The sequence below is a fragment of the Protopterus annectens genome, chromosome 9.part0 (genome assembly GCF_019279795.1).
Source record: "Protopterus annectens isolate FY-2018-M chromosome 9.part0, PAN1.0, whole genome shotgun sequence".
In the NCBI taxonomy this organism is placed as follows: domain Eukaryota; kingdom Metazoa; phylum Chordata; order Ceratodontiformes; family Protopteridae; genus Protopterus; species Protopterus annectens.
The window spans coordinates 1,710,766,217-1,710,787,616 of NC_056743.1; the positions used below are offsets into that span (position 1 = coordinate 1,710,766,217).

The window sequence follows — 21,400 nt, forward strand, 5'->3', positions numbered from 1 at the left end:
TCTAACTCTTATAATCCTTTTATTGTATCCAGTTTCTCTGCTCTATTGGAGGGTGGCTTTCAGTACCATAACAGTTAATATATATAATATTTACTGCAGGTTTGAGTTTCATTTCATTTTGTCTTACCAGTCTATGAGAATTGCCACCTGCTATTGTGTGTGTATGTTTTTTTGTGCTTACTTCAGCTCACCTGAAGTTCATATTATGTCAGTTAAATGGCGTGATAGGATTCCATACATCCAGGCCACACTGCTGCTCCTTACTTAAAGAATACTAAGGCATATGGTTACAAAACCAATGGGTGACATAACTTGAGCAAAACTGATGCTGTCCTGAAGACGTATTGCTGTGTTGCTTTCCACTCTTTAGTCTGCTGGATTTTGTAGCTTGTTTATTTCTTGCGCTTCTGAGACTCTGATGATTTCCATATTATACTGGAAGCAATGAGTGGGGTTCTGGAAATGCTCTTGATTTTAAATACTCCTAGTTTTTGGAAGTGTGGCTTTGGCTAGTTGTCAGCCTAGGTCTTTGGTACCATTATTGTGGCCTTCTGTGGAATTAAGTTGCATGTTGTGTTACTGACATGCACTATATTGATACATGTGTTTAACTGGGGTAAAGCACTGATCCACATGTACCTTTCTTGGGGTCATCTTGGGAGCAATCTCTGGTTAAGTGAACTTGCACAGTGTCCTACAGTAGATGAACAAAGGCTAAGGGAATCGAATCGTGTATTACAGGAAGCGACTCATAGCCTTAAGCCTCAGTGCTAACTGCTTGACTTGCAGAAAATCAGTGTGGTGCAAAGAACCCATTTTAATAACGTCACAATGACATTGTATCATACAATACAAACTCTTCCAGTTTTCTGCTTTATGTCACAGAGAAATCAGTCCTAAAGAGGTTTTACTGAATAAGCTTGATGCTTAACAAGCTCCGAATTATCAATGCAGTTCCAATGGAAATATTCATTTTCTTTTGCCAAAAGCAAACAGAGGTATTCTGATACTGTACAAATTTCTGCCTTGACTTTACCCCTAGTGGGAAAATTCCTATCAGGACCAGGTAAGGCTAATTCTGCTATGGCACTGGCATCTTCAGCAGCTTTATTCAGATGATCCTCCTGCCTGTCACATCGGTGCAGCCTTTATCTGAACCGTTGCTCACCAGTCTTAGATGTAGGCTAGAGTTTGGAAGGCATCTCCTTAATGGACTTAAATTGCACATTCCAGCTCATCCAAATCTATGTAAGAATGTAGCTTGATCCTTGCTTAGTCTATTAGACAGTTTTACATATATGCGTTTGACACTCCAAAGTAAGAACACAGACATGCTTTTTGTTAGGATATATGCAAATACCAAGATTACTGTCTCTCAGAGAATTTCCCTTTCTTTGATATAATGTGATACTGGAATTAATAAAGTTGTAAATGTGGTAGAGGTAAATGTCCCACATTAAGGATGGTCTGTAAAAACACTGTTAATTAGGTGTATAGTCAAGTCTATTTTGTCTGTCATGTAACTTCTTCCCAGCTTATTCTTTGCAGTTTTTAGTGCTGAATACTCTTGCTCTTAAGATTTGCCATGCAGCTGTTAGGTTTGTTACATAAAAGGAAGCATAGACATTTAAGGTGATGTCAGTCTTAAGCAGGGTAGTTGCCTTCCCTAGACACATCTTTGTGAATGTTTTTTTCTGAAGAAGTTTGCCACTAGTAGCAGACGAAAAGCGCTTAAGAAATAAACTCATTTTGGATTATTCGTGTCATCGAACTTTGTTATAGTACGCTGCCTGATAGAACTTTCACTCAGCCCTGACGAGTGGTAGCATTGTGGAGTACTACGAGGCTTGCCTTTTGTTTTTTCTACAGTTGGTTTCCTTTTTCTTAAAGTATGACGTCTGAATGTTTTTTTCAGTTTGATTCCCAAGATGTTGCTTGCCAAGAGTTGGTTCCTCCCTTTCTTGGGCTGTTATCTTATTTATTTAGAGGTGTAATTGAGTTAAAGGGGGTGACTACCATGGTCCATTAGTGGTGGCATTTCTGTATCATTTGAGAGATGTTTATTACAAAGAAGTTCACAAAATTTCAATGCGCAAAACTAAAAGAACAATTAGTGGAGTACAGTAATAATCTCATGGTGCCATCAAACAATATGTGATGTTTTTATACAAATCACATTAAACACAAAAAAATAGTTCAGTTAAAAGTTAGTAGGTATACAAAGTGGGTTTGCCTTGCCATGCTGTAGGTGTGCGTTCATGTTAATCAGTAGGGATTAGCTGAGTTGTCCATAATTACATTTTTCAGCCATGCGGTCATGGGCATTGAGTTTTACAGTTTTCATTTCTAGTAGCTTAACCACCATTAATATACTGGTAACATCTGATGTTCTTCCAGATCACTGTTGCGGTATTCATCATCTCTGAGATCTCCTGCCAAGGATAGCCCAATGTCCAGCCAATATGCCAAAGCCTTTATTACATAGGGAGTGTTTTATGTCAGAAGTATGCTCCCAGCACAAGGGTAGGGCATAAAGGTGACATTCCTACTTCTCCCACCTCAGAACTGAAGTGTCCCAGGAGAACTAGGACCCCCAGTGGAAAGGAAGACATCTCCATCCACAAAAAAGGAATGAAGGAAGAGAAGAGGAGGAACCTCTTGGCCAGTACTAAAAATATTGCCCATGCAAAAGGAAGAGAAAAGGAAACAGGAGGGAGAGAGTGAATACTACAACAGTGAAAAGGACATATGTTGTTATGGTAAGATTTTACACAACTGTAGTATGTCCTCCTGTACCACTGTCACAGTATTCATCACCTCTGGGAGAGTACAAAAGCTACAGGGAAGGCAGGAAGGAGGAAGGTAAGGAGGAGCCCTCCACAAACCTATGCAGGATAACCTTGGCAAAACCAGCCCTGGCCCTGAAAACAACATCTAGTTTGTAATGTTTTGTCAACGAAAGACCAAGTAGCAGCTTTAAGGATGGAGTTGGTGTACAAACATTTTAAGAAAGCCCCCAAAGAAACCACTGCTCTTAGTAGAATGAGCCCTAACAGAAGCAGACAGCTGTTTGCCATGAAAAGAACAAAAAGAAATGGCCTTGGTAATCCAGGAAGAAATGGTTTACTTACAAAATGCCAATTCCAATTTTCTGGTATGAAAACAAACAAAAATAATATCTGAGCTGTCTGCAAGTCCAAAGTATGCAGAACCTTTTCACTAGCAGATTACGGAGAAGGGAAAAAAGAAGGAAGCTGGATAGCCTGATTAAGGGACAGCTTATTAGCCATCTTGGGCATAAAAGAAGGATTTGTACTGAAAGACACACTCTCTCTATGAATAACCAAAAAAGGAGGAACCACCTTCAAGGCCTGTAGCTCAGATACCCTTTTGGCAGAGGATATAAAAAACAGTAAAACGGTCTTCCAGGTGTAGTGTTGTAAAGAAGCAGTAGCAGTAGGCCCTTAAAGAGCCTGAATCAGATTTTCAAGGACAAACTTAAGATCCCAAGAAGGAATGGGCTTTCTTGGGTGTCTAATAGTTTCATAGTATAGTACTAGGCTATCTGCCCTGGGGCATTTGTAAGCCTAGCCATATTGATGTGGCTTTTGCCACCCCATGAAATGGTACAAAAATGTACAGAATAAATCTAGAATACTGTGCCCTTGTCTAGTAGTGACACAACGAGGGTCCCCTTATATAATAGAATTAGTTTACTGTGCCCCTGAAAAGCAGTGACACAGATGTGACCCCTGGGGTAAACTTACGATCTACCATCCACTCATCAAGATTTCTCTTGGAGAGAGTCAGTGAGGGGCTCTGCCTAATACGAACTGGGATCCTGTTCGAAAGCATGGGAAGCCTCTGGGTTATGAATCTATCCCTCCAGCATGTCCTATTCATACTTGTGCCGAGGTTCAAGTCTTTAGCTCTCGTGGTCCTGATGGATTTGGATTTTTTGAGGTGGAGCATGTCCATCAGATCCTGATTGGACATGGCCTTATACGTCAGGCAGAGATCACCTCTGAGCAGGCGGTATGCTACTGAATAGAGCTGAAGTTTCTTTAGTCTGGCAGAATAAGACATATGTTGGAGACCCTTGATCCTTTTGGTGAGGTACTTTTGTGGTCTCTCCAGCTGTTGCAAATGCCGGGTGAGGTACATACAAAATGGGGCATTGTACTCAATCATGGGTCTGATGAGGGAGGAATATAGGGGTACAATGACATCCTTGGATCTGGATGTGAATCCCTTCATGATGAGGTGTGCAAGGTAGAATGTTTTTCTAACCACTTTGGCAACGTGGGTGTCAAATGAGAGGTCGCTGTCTACTTGGGTCCCTAGGTCTCTGATTACTTTTTCCGTACTCAGTGGGTTGCTATGTGGTAATTTGTGGGTACTTTGTTTTTTCCAAAAGGGATGACTATACATTTTTTGGCATTTAGTTTAAGGCCGTGACTACGGCACCAGTTGTCCGTTCAGTGAGGCCTTTTGTAGGATGTGTGTGTCAGCTGGTGTATCGACTATGGCGCCTAGTTTGCAGTCATCTGCGAACTTTGTCAGCCACAGCCCTCCCATGTTTGCTTTAACATCTGAGAAATAAATGCCGAACAAGAGGGGTCCCAGGACAGATCCCTGTGGGACACCACTTGTGACTGGCTTTGAGTCTGACATTGCCCCAGCGATTTTAACTTTATGGGTTCTGTCCTTTAGCCAGTTTGCAACCCATCTAGTGACATAAGGGTTTACTTTTAAGCTGTTTAGCTGATCTATGATGCCTGAGTGGGGTATTGTGTTGAAGGCCTTAGCCAAGTCCAGGTATGCTGTATGGACTGCTTTGCCCTCATCAGTGGCTCTAGTGACTGTTTCGAAAAAGTCAACCAGGTTTAAAAGGCAGGATCTGCCCTTTACAAAGCCGAACTGGGTGGGGTCAAGTGTCTGTAGGTCCCCTATGTCTCTGTTTATGAGTTCCATAATGATTCTTTCCATAGCTTTGCAGACCAGGCTAGTTAAGCTTATGGGGCAGTAGTTTCCAGGGTCTGTAGAGGCACCCCCCTTGTGGAGTTGGGACCACTGTTGCTGTACGCCAGTGTTCAGGTACATATCCCGAAGTAAGGCTAAGGTTAAATAGCATTTTATGTGTGGGTTTAGCTCCTCTTGGAGTTCACGTAACACGCACCCCGGGATACCGTCAGGTCCCATTGATGCTGTGTTTTTGCTGTGTTTAGAGCGGTTCTCACTTGGACATCTGAGATAACAGGGAGATTACATTCAGCTGGGATAAGTATTTCTTCTTTTGGGGGTGAAGGAGGGGAGAAATTTGCACTGAACCTGTCAGCCAGAATGTTAGCAATATCTGTGGGTTCAGTGTATTTTTTGTTGTTGTGAACCAACTCTGAGCATATCTGAGGGTTTCCGCCCAGGTTTCTAACATAGCTGAAGAAGGCTTTGTGGTCATCTTTAGTGTCCTTAGCGATTTTTCTCTCAAAGTTTGCCTTGGATGTTTTTATGAGAGAACGTAGTTTTCTGCTAATGTTGATCAGAGATGTCTTCCCTTCATGGGATTTTGCTCTGACGTGCAGTAGCTTCCTTCTTTTGTTATACAATTTGTTTATGGCTGAGGTCCACCAGACAGGACGCTTACATTTGGTGGAGAGGGACTTGGATTTGTTTGGGATTGCATGATCCATGCATTCTTGGAGATGTCAATAGAAATTATTTGTGAAGGATTCGGCATTGTGGGATGTGGTATCCACTGGCACAGTGGGCTTAAAGGATACCATCTCAGTCTTAAGAAGAGTGAAGTCTGCTTTTGAGAAGTTTTTCACTGTGGTCTTTTGTGCTTGGGGTGGAGGTGGGATATGTATATCCAGGGTGATTAGTTTGTGGTCAGATCTCACTAGCGAGGGGTATACTTCTGGTGTGGAGCATTTTGTCCCCATGTTTGTGATGATCAGGTCTAGTATATTATCTCCCCTAGTGAGAGAGGTGACTAGTTGTTCCAGTGCATTTGAATTTATGAATTCCAGGAACCTTTGGGCTAGGGTGTTTGGGCTAGAATAATGTACCCAATCTATGTTTGGGTAGTTGAAGTCTCCCAGTATGATGGTATTTTGTGATGCATTCATATCCTCCATTGTCTTCAGGAAGGCTGAGTGGGGTTCTTGAGATTGGGAGGGTGGTCTGTAACATGCTACCAGTTGTATAGCAGTTTTGCCTATGGTTAGTTGCACCTGTATGGTCTCTGATGCTTCATATGTTGCTACTAACCTGGAGGCGTGGGTGTCCTTTATGAATATAGACACTCCCCCTCCCTTTGTGGTTCGGCCCGAGTTTTGGGGCCGGAAAGCATGATACGAGGTATAGCCTGGTAGCGCTGGGATGCTCTCAGGAGCCTTGAACCAGGTTTCAGTTACTGCACAGACGTTGATGTTCTCCATGCTGAGGAGTGCATCAAGTGCCTGCATCTTGAGATTTTGACTTCTGGCGTTGAGCAGCATTACCCTTAGTTTTTTTCCATTTTTGTTTTCTAAGGAGGTGGGTTTGTCTTTTGAGCCTTGCCTAAAAAAGGCACTATGGGGGTGGCAAGAGCCTCAGCCAATATCCGGAAGCCCAGTGGTGACAGGTGTAAGCCATCCTATGCGAAGCAGCGTGGCTTGTCCAACATATCATCCCAGGCAGACAGACATTGGATCCCCTTAGAATGACAGCAGTACTTGAGCCAATTGTTAAAGCTGATCATCTTGTCTTTGTATTGTGGTATCATTCTTGGTGAGGGCAAGATGCTGCTCAGGGTCAGGGTCATACCAGCCTGGGCTACATAATCAGAGAGCTCCTCTATGTCTCTCTTCATGTAGTCTAGGGAGGTACGTCTCGGGTCATTCACACCAGCATGGACAATGACGGAGTCATATTTGTACTTGCTTTGGAGTGACCTGAGTGCGTGTGTTATGTGGCGGATCCTAGCTCCCGATAGACAGCACACAGTCACCTTCTCCTTCTTCAGCCTGGTCAGTGAGACATCAGTGTGTCTGACTATGGAGTCACCTATTACTAGTGTATCAGGCAAGGTGTTTGGCCTTAAGGGCTGCGATTGGTCGACACACTGATTTATTGAAGTATGTGTTGCATGTGTTTTGTTTTGAGGTGGTGGATTTTTGGACGTCTGCTTTGGGAGCCTCTGTTGTTTTGGTAAGTTTTTTATTAGAGCCTCCGAGTACGTCTTTGTGTTTTTATGTGTTTGGTTTGCAGTTGTGGTAGGTCTATGTGGGACTGGGATTGTTGTGTGTGTGGTTGCCATCTCCTCCTGTCTGGTCATGCCAGCCCTGAGTTGAGAGAGTTCAGCCTCCAGTTTGGCTATATAGTTGCATCTCTCACATGTATTTGTGTTTGTTGGGAGGAGGAGAGGGTTGTCTGTGTACATGAGACAATTGTAGCATTGTCTCAAGATACCCAGATTGACCAGCTGAACTGGAGACGACGCCAGTAATCTATCACTCGACATGCTAGAACAGTATAAGGGAGTGGTATACCTTTAAGGGAAGTGGATATTCACAGGGGTGGTAAGTAGATGTAGTGCTTTACTTAGTACGAGAGTGCTTACTTAGTAGAGAAGTATTGAGAACAAGTGCTAGGCTTATAATACAGTGAGTAGTCTGGTTATACTAAGAGTAGAGCTTCCTTAAGGGAAAATTTGAAGAACAGACTTGGCGGAGCCCGAAAAAGTTTAACCTTGTCTATGCGCACGACCGCGCAAAGCCGTGCAAACGCGGATTTTAAACAGTGAACTACAAAAGAGCTAGAAATGGTCCGAAACAACCAATTACTACAGCTTCTTGTGCTGAGGTCACTTCCCCCAAGGACAGGTAGGCTGCTCAAGGCTCCCCACTTCCACTGGTGAGCAAAGAAACTTCCTTCTATCCAAGTAAGGTAATGGACAACACAGGAACTACACCATAGCCCAGAATACAGCAATGCCTGTAAACTGGTCTAAACTAGTCGAGGAAGGCGGGAAAACAAGGATTTTTTTTTTGTTGTTTTGGTAGAAACACATAGAAAATGCAGAAACAGTGATAAATTAGTTACACAGGCTAGCACACTTTAGTGGGTAGCCTCCACAGTTAAATTAAACAAACAAACAAGCAAACTTTCGATCAAATTCGACTAAAATGTAACTTTAAGTGCAGATTTTAAAATAATGCAGCAATCAGTTAAAAAACAGTTCAGGCTAGTTCAAAGTAAGCTACAGAAGCTATTCCAAGTGAAAAAAAAAGCAAAGATACTTAAATCCAGAAGATAGTCGCTTTTCTGAGTTCCCTGCTGCTAGGACCACTCTGTAAACCCACGTGGAGCTTGTCTGAGCAGTATAGCCAGAAAAAAACGCCCAGAGGCGGATTTTAAACAGTGAACTACAAAAGAGCTAGAAATGGTCCAAAACAACCAATTACTACAGCTTCTTGTGCTGAGGTCACTTCCCCCAAGGACAGGTAGGCTGCTCAAGGCTCCCCACTCCCACTGGTGAGCAAAGAAACTTCCTTCTATCCAAGTAAGGTAATGGACAACACAGGAACTACACCACAGCCCAGAATACAGCAATGCCTGTAAACTGGTCTAAACTAGTCGAGGAAGGCGGGGAAAACAAGGATTATTTTTTTGTTTTTTTGCTAGAAACACACAGAAAATGCAGAAACAGTGATAAATTAGTTACACAGGCTAGCACTTTAGTGGGCAGCCTCCACCGTTAAATTAAACAAACAAACAAGCAAACTTTCGATCAGATTCGACTAAAATGTAACTTTAAGTGTCTTTAAGAAACTGCTTGACCTCAAACCTAGAGGGCAAAGGAGGAGTAAGTTGGAGACTGGCAGAAATGGCTGACAAGTGGGTAGTCACTGAAGATGCCAAACAAGCATGCAGTAGTTCACACTGGTAGGAAAGAACCAAGGGGACCTCCACTAAAAAAGGATCTTGGTGATTAAGACATCAAACAGAAAATCTCTTCAATTTGGACAAATACAATTTTCTGGTATTGGGTTTCCTAGCATCCTGCAGTTCCCTAAGCATCAGTGTTGGAAAGGAAATCAAACCCCTGTCACTCAAAGCATCAGTTGAAGAATTAACAGATAAGGGTGAAAGAGAGAGTGCCTTTGTCCTGGGTGAGAAAAACCATGCAGTGAGGTAACTTATGATAATTGTCCTGGACAGATGGAATAAAGGGGGGAACCACTGCTGTCTATCCCAACTGGGAGTCACTAACAAGATTTTTGGAGAGTCCTTCTCAATTTTATTGAAGGACCTTTGGAAAAAGAGGAAGAGGAGGAAAGGCATACAGGAACATTCCCTTCCAAGAAAAAGGCATGGCATCCACCTTCCAAGCCAGAGAACATGGGACTCTGAAACAGAACTGAGAAAGTGAAGGGCATTCAAACCGATGTACAACAATGGTGTTCTGACTGGGTGGCAATAAAGTTGGGAGTGTACGTATGCCACCTTTATGCACTACGCTTGCGTGGGGAGCGTACATCTGATGTACAACGCTACCTAGCTTCAACAAGTTTGATATATTTTTATTTGTAACCCTACCATCATGGTTCCAACCAAAAAGAGGGCCTTTGTAATCATTGAGGAGCTTTGAGTATTCCATTTCACAGAGATCATTGTTCATCTGCGAGACATCTCCAGCAACATGTAACAGTAATAAATGTTAAATAAATAAAAATAAAAACATAGCTCATCATTAGGGAGCATTCTGTGCAATTTACAGGGAATTTAGAAGTACTTGAAAAGGCACTGCCACCCCCAAAAAAAACTAATCTTGCAGGACATAGTGGCATATCTTGGGGCAAGTAGAAGGGACTGACGTGTTTCTTGGGAAATCAGTACACCCAGCCCCACCTCAAATCTGAGACTGAATTTATTTGTGACCTTCCCCTTAAAAGTAGAAATTATTTTATATAGGAAAGTCAATGCACCTTTTGCAGGGATCTATATTACATGATGGAAGTTTCAAAACTTTGAGTCTGATATGATAAACACCATATAATCGAAGTTTTGAATCATCGAAAATGTAATAAAATACAACCTACAAAAAACATTTAAACACTCTAAGCAGGGGGGCAAGCCCCCCCTGCACCCACCACACCCCCCACTACTTAAATATACCAACTCAGAGATGGCACTACAGTGCAAAAAAGGGAAATCTTCCCTTTCCGTGCTGTACAGAGATCTCCGTTAAAAGATTTGAAGTTTCAAGACTTCGACCGTATGGTGTCAACCATATCAGATTTGAAGTTTTGAAACTTTGATATTCTGATATAGACTCTTTTGCAGGTATCACTCCTAAGCTGCTAATTAGCATTCATTGAATAAGCTTGGACCTGTCAGTTTTACTTCACTTAGCTTGATCATACTTTTTTGTAGCTGATAGAAGCTCATATAAGCCACAAGGGAGAGGTCCCACTCAGAGACACTTTTCAAGTTCCTGGCTCCCCAGAATTCACAAGTAAAGTAACACTTTCTCCCAGTACATCATTCTTTCCGTTTGCTGCAGCATAGTGGTAAGGAAGGATTTGCACGCCTCCCGAAAGGAGGCACCACTTATAGGCATTAAGTAATTTTCCATTCTGTGCAATCTGATGTTGACAAGGCCAACCTATCCTGCAGAAGAATTCCCTGGGATGATATCTCTTCTCGAAGCACAGTTAGACGCCTTCTCTCAAATAGTCTACTATAGTATGCTAGGGACTTACCAACCTGGGTGGAGATGAAAAAACTTGAAATATGTTGAATTTCCCAGCCGCCAGGTAAACATCAGTCAGGAGCACCCAGTCCTCCATGAACAGCTTGAAGAGACAGGACCTCCAGAGCTATTATAGGTTTATAGTTAGCCCATGTGAATCTAGAAATTATTTGTTTGAAGTTCTTATATAGAGCTGGTTTAGAGGGTACCAGGATTTCCAGAACATAGTATATCATCAGAGGCAGGGCAAACCAGTTAACCACATGTAGTCTTTGTGTTAAGGCAGAAACCCTCCCACTGTTGGGTGTTTTTTTTTTGCATTCTGTTTTGGATCTCTTTGAATGTTAATTCTGCAGTGGTTGGCATTGATGCGGTCAACTTGATGCCCAGATAAGTCAGGCTAGCTGCCAATTTCATGAAGTGGAATCTTAGGGTCAAGGATGGGCTTAAAACATAGATAATCCTGGTAGCCTTAGTTTTTGTGATATTAATCTTATAACCTGATTGCTTCCCAAAATAATTCAGTTCTCTAAAGGTGGACTCTGTATCTCTCTGGATTTGCCAGAAAGAAAAGATCATCTGCATACAGCACAAGTTTTTTCTTGACTGTCCTTAACTGGTTTCCATTAGTGGGTAGGCTTCTTAGTCTGTGTGCCATTGATTCCAGATACAGAATAAATAACAGTGGGAGACAAGAGGACATCAGTGCTTGGTTCCCCTACAGATGGTGAATGATTCTGAAAGTCCTGAACCACCTTTCATTCTAGCACAGTGGCCTTGGTACAGGTTAATGAGTAAAGCTATAAGTAACTCCAGCAGTCGCACATACTTCAGAACTTCAAATAGGTAAGGCCATTCCACTTAGTCAAAACCTTTTTCCACATCATAGATGACCAGTCCTAATCATTTACCTAACCTGGTGGCATCCTGTATTATGAGTTCAGCTGATAAAAGGCTTTCAAATGATGTCCTATCCTTGACATACCCTGTCTGGTACATGTGAGTAAGGTGGCAAGCTGTTTGGCTATAATAGCCATGAATAATTTGTAGTCTTAGTTTAATACTGAAATAGGGCAATAAGACATCTGTAAGGGTAAGATATCTGCCCAGTTTAGGAATCACCAACACCGTTGCTTGCGTCCATGTGAGTGGAACAATTTTATTAAGTTTTCACATATGATATAGGTAGTCATACGTTTACATAAATGAAAGCAAACCAAATTGACATAATTTTAGTTGAAAATATTGTATATCACAAACCATATTGACATTTTATTTGCAAACATTATATATCACTTATAATCTAACCAGTCACTGTCAGACAGACGTTATATAGCTCATTCAAATCCTGCCTTCTTTTAAATCACATTTTTTGTTTGCATGTATTGTTCCCACTATTCCCATTTTTTTCTATGCAATCTGCTCCTACCCTTTTCTAAAGATTCCATTTCCAGTTTTATCTTTGTTACTATGTTCACTGTTTCTAGTAAAGTTGGTTTAGACTTTGATTTCCATTTTCTAGTAATTGTTTTTTGGCAGCCACCATAATTAGACACAGCAAGGCCTTACTATGTCTAGACAGTTCAGATTCTGTATCTTAGCTCAAAAAATAATTTCCTTAGTTACACCAGTTTGCTCACACAGTATCTCTGACAGAGCACTCTGCAGGGAATCTTTAAAGTCTGCCAACTCATTACACTCCCAGAACATATGTTCCCAATTACATCTTTCTTTGCCATCACACCTCCAACATTTGCTGTCTACCTGAGGGAAATTATTTGGAGTCTGCTTGGGATATAAAAATACTTATGTAAACACTTCCAAACAAAGATCCTAATTCTTCTAGACTTTGTTGCATATTTGGGAGATATACATATATCACGCCCATCTTTTCTTTGTGAATTGCTTATCTAAACTCTCTTCCCAATCCTTTCTAACCTCTTCTGATTGATTCTTATATTTATCATGTAGTATTTTGTATGCTGTATAAATTATTCCTTGTTTAATCGCAGCTTCTGTTTTAGATTCTACTAAAAACTCTGCTAGTGCTGGTTTTTCACTTAAGATCCCCCTAATTCTTTCTTTCCATATACACTGTTACCAACCCTTGATAGAGAAGGCGGTCTCTAGCCTGCAGTCCAAATAAATTCATGGTCTGTTCCCATTCTATTACATTTCCCCCTCTAATTATTTTCTCCCAGTGCCTTGGTTCTTCTGCCAGTTTTCTCCAATAAATTCCAGCCCCCTCTTGCCTATTGTCTGTATCCCTAATTGCAGTCATCCCTATCAGCAGAATCTCATTTCTGTGTTGGCTTAGTTCGTGGAATACTTTCTATTTTATGAATGTAATATTCCTTATGGTTATTGCTGTTTTCCTTAAGGATCTGCATCCATCCCAGTCTGCCCTTGTTTCTTGAGCTTCCCCCAGGTTTCATCATCATCCCTTTCCACTTTGAATTATAGGTTTCTGTTTGTGTTATGTATAGGAGCATTAACTGCATAGCTCTGAAATACCTCTTCAAATATGGTAATCCCAGACTGCAGTGTTCAGTTGGAAGAATCTGCTTATCCCACTTTACTTTTGTCGTCTTCCTCTCCCAGATAAAATCCTTCAGCTCTTTATTAATTGCTATCCACAGCTTCTCTGGTTGATAAAAATGTGTCTGACTTGTGTATAAAAGTAAGGGGACTAAACATTTTAACTGCTTGTATATTGCTATCCATATCCATATAACAGAGCTTTCAGTTTCTCAGTTTTTGTATTATCTTTTGTTTAGTCTCTTCTCGTATATCCATAGCAGCCACACCAGAATCTTTTTAATCCATACTCCTAAGTACTTCATTTTATTATGTCCTCATAAATATGAATATTGATGAACCATTTCATGTGTGGGTACATAATTTATGGCTATTACATTTGTTTGAGCATCATTAATTTTGTATCCTGAAAAGATTTGAAACGGACTCAAAATGTTCCACAACACTGAAATGTCCTTTTCTGGTTTTATCAGTTATAAAAATATCGTCTACAAATAGAGCTAGCTTTTCTTGACTACCATACCAATTATATCCTTGAATTTCTGAGTTTCTTAATTTCTTTGCCAGTGGTTCTAAATACAGTGCAGATAACAAAGAGGAAAGAGGACACCCTACCTGGTTCCTCACTCAGACATAAATTGTCTGAGAAGAGCTCACCCACATTAATTTTCACCTGCAGTTCTTCATATAGTTTCCTAATAAACCTTATAATTTTATCAGGGAATGCAAATGCTTCCATTGCCCTGCTCATGAACTTCCATCTTACTCTGTCAAATGCTTTCTTTGCATCAAGACTCACCAACAACAGTGGTATTTTCTTACATTCATCTTCCTTCTGGATCATCAATGTCCTGTTAGTGTTGTCATATGTTTGCTTCCCTTCCACAATACCACATTGATCCATAGCTGTCAGTTTTGGCATTACTTTTGCTATTCATTTAGCCATGATAGATATAAACACTTTATATTCCATGGTTTAGTTTTGAAATGGGCATGTATGAAGCTGGGTCTGATGTGCCTTTACCCTCTTCAGGTATTACAGCCACCAGTGCTTTATTCCAGGATGTTGGTGCTTCTCCATCTGTGATGGAATGAATGGTTATGATGTGAGGTTAAGTAAAATTGCAGCTCTGCAGTTGGGCTCATTTTATGTCCTTGAAATTTTCCTTTTTTGTAGGATCCACCATCATCTTTGTATTATTCAAAAGATCTGAATGATCCAGGAATAGGAGGCTATGGTTCCAGTTATACCAAGGTAAGTGCCTTGAGATTTTAACAGAATACCTTTATAATCCAGAAATGGTAGTGGAGTTGATTTATTTTATGACTGTTTATTTCATCTTACAATTTCCAGAGCTTATTTAATAAAACATGTAAAAGTCATACTTAAAATGACATGCACTAGATTGTCAGATTTTGTTTTACTGGAGGTCTTTGTTTTACTTCTTCACTGTGTGATGTTTGTCGTATGAGTGTACCATTTTGATAGTTTTCTTCCAGTCTTTGCATTTTATGTTATATTCTGTGACTAATGTCTTTACAAATTGGAACGGAAGTCTAATCAGGTCAGTATGACTTCTTTGTGAAAAACAGTTCTCATCCTGCAGATGATCTAATGGCTGAAATGCTTAGATTGCCTTTGTCATCCCAAATAATTACACAGTGTTGCTGGTTGAAGACTTCTGTATTATTGTCTTGAAACTGTAAGATCTTAATTTGAAGGGGACCTCCTCACTGGGTTATCAGATGGGATATCTTAATTGAAAATGCCCTCTTACCATAGTTCTTTTCAGTCTTCAGCTTCTGTTCTTTGAGCATGCACCTTACCCGCACAACACATGCCATAGCATCACTGACAACAGGTTACTGAGGTGTGTTCCTGCATCATGCATTGTAATTCATTCATTGGACACTTCAGATCAGATCTTAAAACTAGCTTCTTTTCTTAGAAAAGTTCCCACATTCTTTGCAGAAGAAACTAAGACATTTTTAGTGGGCCTGTGATTACAGTTTCACCAACCTGGACCCACACAGGAGTTAACTGCAGTACCTGGAAAGGAACATGGTATGCAAGCTTGCCAGTAGTACCAAGACTTTAAGCCTAGCCCATTTGCTGCAGACAAGCAGTGAAACTTAAAAATGTGCTTAATTGTTAGTAAGGTGGTTACAGTGCAGGGGCGCCAATTACATAGATCAGCCGGAGGGTTTAGCCTGCATTCCTAGGCAGTATTGGACATGTGTGGTAATGTAAAAGAATAAGTTGGCCAGGCATTGGGTAGAGCCTTCTGCATTGAGGTCTATCATTTAGACTCTGCTTCACTGATTGTGAGCTGTTCACCTAGCCAAGGAATCAAACATATACCCATCTACTGATGAACAGGAAGATGGTAGGAAGAGGTTTGGGCATTCCCTCTCAACCTTCTTTGGTAATTAATTTTGGGGTCCAAACTCTAGAGCATGCTGACACCCATTTCTGACAGTTTAGTTCATCAAGTCCCCTAATTCTTGGTCAAGGCTTCCACCTGGACCCTGTAGTTCACACCTGTTATCCTTTACTTCAGTAATTGGAGATGTTACCTGCTTTCTTCCACCTTCTAGACCTAGTGTCACTGCCCCTTCCTTTTTGGATTTGCATTCCTTATTTGCTGCGTGGTATGCGTAGGAATGGGACTGCATGATAAAAAAAAAGCACAAACTGATGTCAGTGTATGGCCTTCTGCATCCTTTCGCATACAAGGACCATCTTTAGTTAGTCCCCTCCACTAGGGGTCCATTGCCCCATAGTTCCATGCTCTCATGTGCATGGTGTACAGGAGTAGTTTACAAGCATATCCCATTTGGGCCTTAAGTAGATGTTTTTACTTTGAGAAGGAGATCCAAAAGGGTTCTAGATCTTATGTTTCCAGGCTGGACAAAGGATAATCACTTCTCTGCTACTGCTTAGCACATTTTCCCCCATGTGACTTCCTTTGAAAAACTCTCAGGCTCATCATCATCATCATCATCAATCTTCTTTTCCACATTTTCTACATGGGATCGGTGTGTCATATCAACTGTCATGCTCCCTGTCTCTATTCATTGCCACTCTCTTGCCTTCTTCAACAGTCATGCCTGACAGCAGTAGTTCTTCTCTCAAACAATCCATCCACCTTCTTCATGTCTGTCCCAAATCTTCTTCACAAGTTTGTCTTCTGTTTTTCTGCACTTGTGCCCAAACAACCATAATCTGTTCTCTTTGACCTTTTCTGTAATTGTAGCTAGTTTGGCTTCTGCTCTTGTGCCCTTATTTCTTCTTTTGTCCCACAGTGTACACCCTTCTACCCATTCCAGACACTTTATCTCCATCACATCTAGCTTCCTAAACTGCTCTGCCTGTACTGCCCAGTTTGAACCACTGTTTTACTTACTTTTCAACTTTTTTGGCATTCTTCTGCCATATACTACACCTGTCACTCTTTGCCAGTTGGCTGCAGCCCGTTTGATTCTAGCTTTGACCTCCTCATTCACAGTTCCCTTCTCCTAACCCCCCCCCCCACATACTTGAAGCTGTTCACCTGTTCCACTATCTTCCCTTCTGTCTCAATTCTCAGCTTCTTCTGAACTCCATTTGCTGCCATTTACAACTGTTTTATCTGTACTCAGTTTCATCTCATGTGCCTTAAGTTTTGCATTTTATCCCCCTAACCTTTGCTGAAGTTCTTTTTCAGAGTCTGCCTGTGATGCCACATTGTCTGCATACACCAGCTTTGTTGATCTGTCCCTTTCAACCTGTTTGCTAATGTAGTCCATCAGCAGTTGAACAGCAGTGGGCTCAGAGCTGGACCGTGATGTGCACACCCAGTCCCACTGGGAACCCCTCTGAGACTGAACACTGTTTGCTCTTGAGTCATTGGCTCCTTGTACATATCTTGCACTTACCCAGTATTTCTGGGACATAGAACCAGTGTAGGACTGCCAGAATCTGCTTTCGTGGGACCTTGTCAATAGCTTTCTCCAAATCTAAGAATGTCTAGTTGAACTCTTTCCTCATCTCTAGCTTCTTCTCAACTGTGTGTCGCACTGCAGATATCTGGTCAGTTGTGCTGAATCCTGATCTGAATCTGAACTGCTCATCTCCTGCCCTTAAACTGCTGTGTGCATTCATTCATTTATTTATTTATTATTATTTATTTAAGTTAGATGACCGGGGAAATCCACTGGGCCATAAAGAGCCCCTTTTCAGTGGAGGCCCGGGGAGAATAGCTCCAAGACATTGCAAGTTAAATGTTACAAAGAAATAACAAAGATTCATACAGAACAGTTAAATATTACAGAAGAATAATACAGTATGTAATAAGCACTTAGAGAGTTAACATTGAAAACATAAGGATTACTAGACCTTTGCACGATAGGTAAACTCAACATTAACAGAAGAACATTATGTGACGTAAGCTCTAAGTGAGTTAACTTTTAAACCATAGCTACAATCCATTTGAGGTTAGATGAACCATTTTTTATGGAAGAAGTACCAAACTATTTGCTACTGAAAGTATAGTACATTAGATAGAGAAATTCAGTCCCAGGTAGGGGATGAAAATGTTTTAGAATGACAAGAGGCAATAGTAGTGATGATTTCAGTGCAGGGAAGAAAGGGTAGAGAGGAGTTTATGTTGGAGTGCGACATGGGCATTCCCATTTAGCTGTTAGATGAGAGAGTAGCTGATATTTGAAATTAGTATGGTTTGGTAAGTTGAGTATGTGAGGAGGGAGAGAGTTCCACAGTTTAGCTAAGGAGTAGGAAATTAGTAGATGGCCAGGAGGTCATATGGGTTTGTTGACCAGATGGAGATTTTGATTTGTGGATCTGAGTGGGCAGTTGGGTATATAGGGTTTTAAGGATGTAGTGAGAGATGGGCAGTTTGTAGGTTTAAAGATGAGCTTGTGGGCAATGGTGAGTTATAGGTAAATGAGGTAGTTGGGTAGTTCAACCCAACTGAGGGAGGAGGAAGTGGCAGTGGTGGTATGAGTATTTAGAATTGGTTGCAAATTTGCAGATCTTATGGTAGCAGCATTCAAGTTTGGAACGTAAGCCAAGGTTGAGATTGGTAAACAGAGGGGCACCATACATAAGGGAGAGGGGAGCAGGAAGGTAGATGCTAGGGTTTGACGGGTGGAGGGGCTGAGGAAGCGGTTGTGTCTGTAACAGAGGCCAGTCTTTAGGTGGGTTTGATTGCTGAGTGGATGTGGGTATCAAATTTTAGTTCTTCATCTATGATGATACTGAGAAGCTTTGTCGTGGGAACAATTTCAGGGAGGGTGTTCTGGCTCTGTATGGTGAAAGAGGTTTTCTCAATAATGGAGTTTTTGGAAGGGGAAAATAACATTAATTTGTTTTTTTTTTTGGCATTAAGAGCCAAGTGGTTGGACTGCATCCAGGATTCTGTTGTGGAGAAGGCTAATTGGGTTTTTGCTATGAGCTCAGACGGAGAGAAGGCTGAGCAGATGATTGTTGAGTCATCTGCATATTGGATGATAGATGTTTCTGGGATGGAGTGGTGGAAGTTGTTAATGAATAGGCTAAAGAGGAAAGGGCCAAAAATAGAGCCTTGAGGGGGACGCCTGTGGATGTAGGTAGGAAGGGGGAGGTTGAGGTTTTCCATTGGACAGCTTGTTGGCGGTTGGACAGGTAGCTGGAAAGCCAGGCTATGGTGGTGGGAGAGAGATGTAGGGTGGAGAGTTTGGAATGAGTATGCTGAGAGATGGTGTGGCTTTTGACAGGTATAGGAATAGTGGAGATACAAATTTGCCTAAAATCGTGCTCATGGTTGATGGTTTCCAGAAAGGAAAGAAGGGCAGTCATGGTGCAGTGTCTGGGGCGGAAGCCATGTTGTTATTTATTTATCTATCACCTTCCTCAGGCTCATGTTGTCTTCTTTAAATTGGTTTGAGTCGTTGTTCCTCCCCTCCAGAAGAGATTGAGTCCGAATCTTGGGAAAGAAGAATGGAAGAGCACTGTATCATTCTTTCCTTGGAGTCTACTCGTAGGGATGCAGTTTTTGAACTCTTGCAGTTATGTGACACTGCACTGATTCTTCCAGCTTCCAGAAAGCAAATATCCTTTACACTTTCTGGGTTATGTGGTATGCCATACTTGTCAAGCGTCACAGGGCAGACTTTGTAATTGCTTTTGCTCAGCTTAAGCTCTGGACACAACAGCACTTTGACACTTTCGAGCCAGACAAGGTGCATGAAGCTATGGACTGTGCATTTAATAGGTTGTACTGCATTCAGACTTAACTTCCTCCAAATTACTTTCATCACTTCTCCCAATTCCAGTGCTAGAGTGTGGTGGTGTCTTCTGTTTATGCGGAACTGCATATCTCAGACTATCCTCTTTTAAGAGCTATCTCAGGTCATTCTGGATCCTCCATTCTTGGGTGAGGTCCTCATTCTTAAATATACTTAATAGCTGCAGGTAGGCAGATAACTCCCCTGATTGGTTTCTGTGACACTCCACTGGCTATGCTTGCTGTTATTCATCCAGGGTAGTCAGATGTTCAGTCAGCAAAGAGGAAGGACCTCCTTGCAAGTAAGGGAAGGAGTACCTTAAACACTGGGAAGAGTAATCCAGTCTAAGGCCCCTTCATAGTCTGTCATATGAAAAGCTTTGCAGAATTCCTGACTACCTGCAAGGGCAGACGGAAGCCTTCTCCCCATAGCTGGTCACAGTCTCTAAGAGTGTCATAGAGGCTAGATGACTTCTAGATGCTGCATTGAAAGGCCACATCTTGAGATCCTGGAATGTCCTTCCAAAAGGAGCTTCTCTTGAGAGCTGAATTTGTTGCCATAAAATCATTAAACCATCTAAGACTGCACGCCTTAAATGAGATAGAGATCCTGTTCCTCTTTTTGGAAAAAAAAGGAAGAGAATTATATTCCTACCTCTTGTTTTGTACCATGTAGATTTTCTGAATTTCACCTGATCCTAGATATTACTGATTTTAATACACCCATTCTACCCAAAATTTCACGTGTCTTCTCCAGGCAGTTATGTTTGTTTGTTTATGTTGTGTAGTTGTGACAGTGCTGGTGGAAGTTTAACAGAGGGAGAGCCCTCTTCTGTTCTCATTTAAATTAGTGTTTTCTGGTGGCTTCATTAGAAGACTTTTGCTGTAGCTTTTGTTTCCAGCTGTGCCTTGAGGGCAATCCCTGAGAACTATGTTGTACTGAAAACAGTCCCTTGTTCTCGTGATTCAGTGGATTACTTCATTGAGGATGAAATTTACTCAATATGTTGCTGACCCATTTTTGAATGGTTCCCTTCCCAGTGCCACAAAGCCCTCTGGCTGTTGTCCCTGCTTACATGTATGCCCAACCCCCTGGATCCCTCAATTGCTTCACCCAGGTACTCCTGTTGTAATCCTTTCACTTAGGTGGATGTCCGACTCCTTGGGAAATTTGCCCCAGTGGTAACTCGTTTTGTAGTACCAAGGAGCAAGCGATCCCCTTGCAGAGTTGCATGTATGGAGCTGGGAGCCATCATTTTTACAACTGCCTGTCAAAGTCCTTACCTTAGAGAGTGGCTAATGCAATGACATCAGAAATGTTGTTGAACAGTAGCTCCTTCTGTATCAGTTGCTGTTTAAATATATCTTTGCCTTTGTTGTTTAGGAGCAGTACACTTGTATACTGTGGGAGTAGATGTGAGGAGCATAATCTATGGATACCCTCCTAACTCCATGAGGTGAAAATACTGCATGCATAAATTAGTGTGTAGTGCATGTATCCAAGCATAGAGAAATGATTTAAAGAATTATGGCAAGAAAAAGTTGTAGGCTGTCACAAAGTTAAACTGATATGGTGAGCAGTCAGATGTCTGATCTGATGTTCTTCAAAAGGATCACCTTTGTAGTTTTAGTGAAATGTGGTAGTCATAGGCAGACTATTGTCTGCCAGGCCAGAATCCCAGAGCTCCTAAGATGTCATGATGCTGACTGCAGTGTAGCCTAGTTACATAGTATTGTCTCCCAAATAAAAGGAGCAGTCAGTACAGGTCACTTTCTCCCCTACCCCCACCCACAGGCATATACTGTATGACAGTAAGAATGTTTGCTGCTGTTTCCTCAAGTTTCTGTCCCAGTTTTT

General features: G+C 41.5%; 1 protein-coding gene across 5 annotated transcripts in view; it reads left to right on the forward strand.

Moving 5' to 3' along the window:
* RAVER1 (ribonucleoprotein, PTB binding 1) overlaps positions 1 to 21,400 on the forward strand; it is a 2,969,353-nt gene that overhangs the window by 2,695,339 nt on the left and 252,614 nt on the right. For all 5 annotated transcript variants that reach the window (XM_044084574.1, XM_044084577.1, XM_044084578.1 and 2 more), the window contains one exon: positions 14,454 to 14,531. In XM_044084574.1, the coding sequence (XP_043940509.1) occupies positions 14,454 to 14,531 (78 nt within the window). The remainder of the gene's footprint in view (positions 1 to 14,453; positions 14,532 to 21,400) is intronic.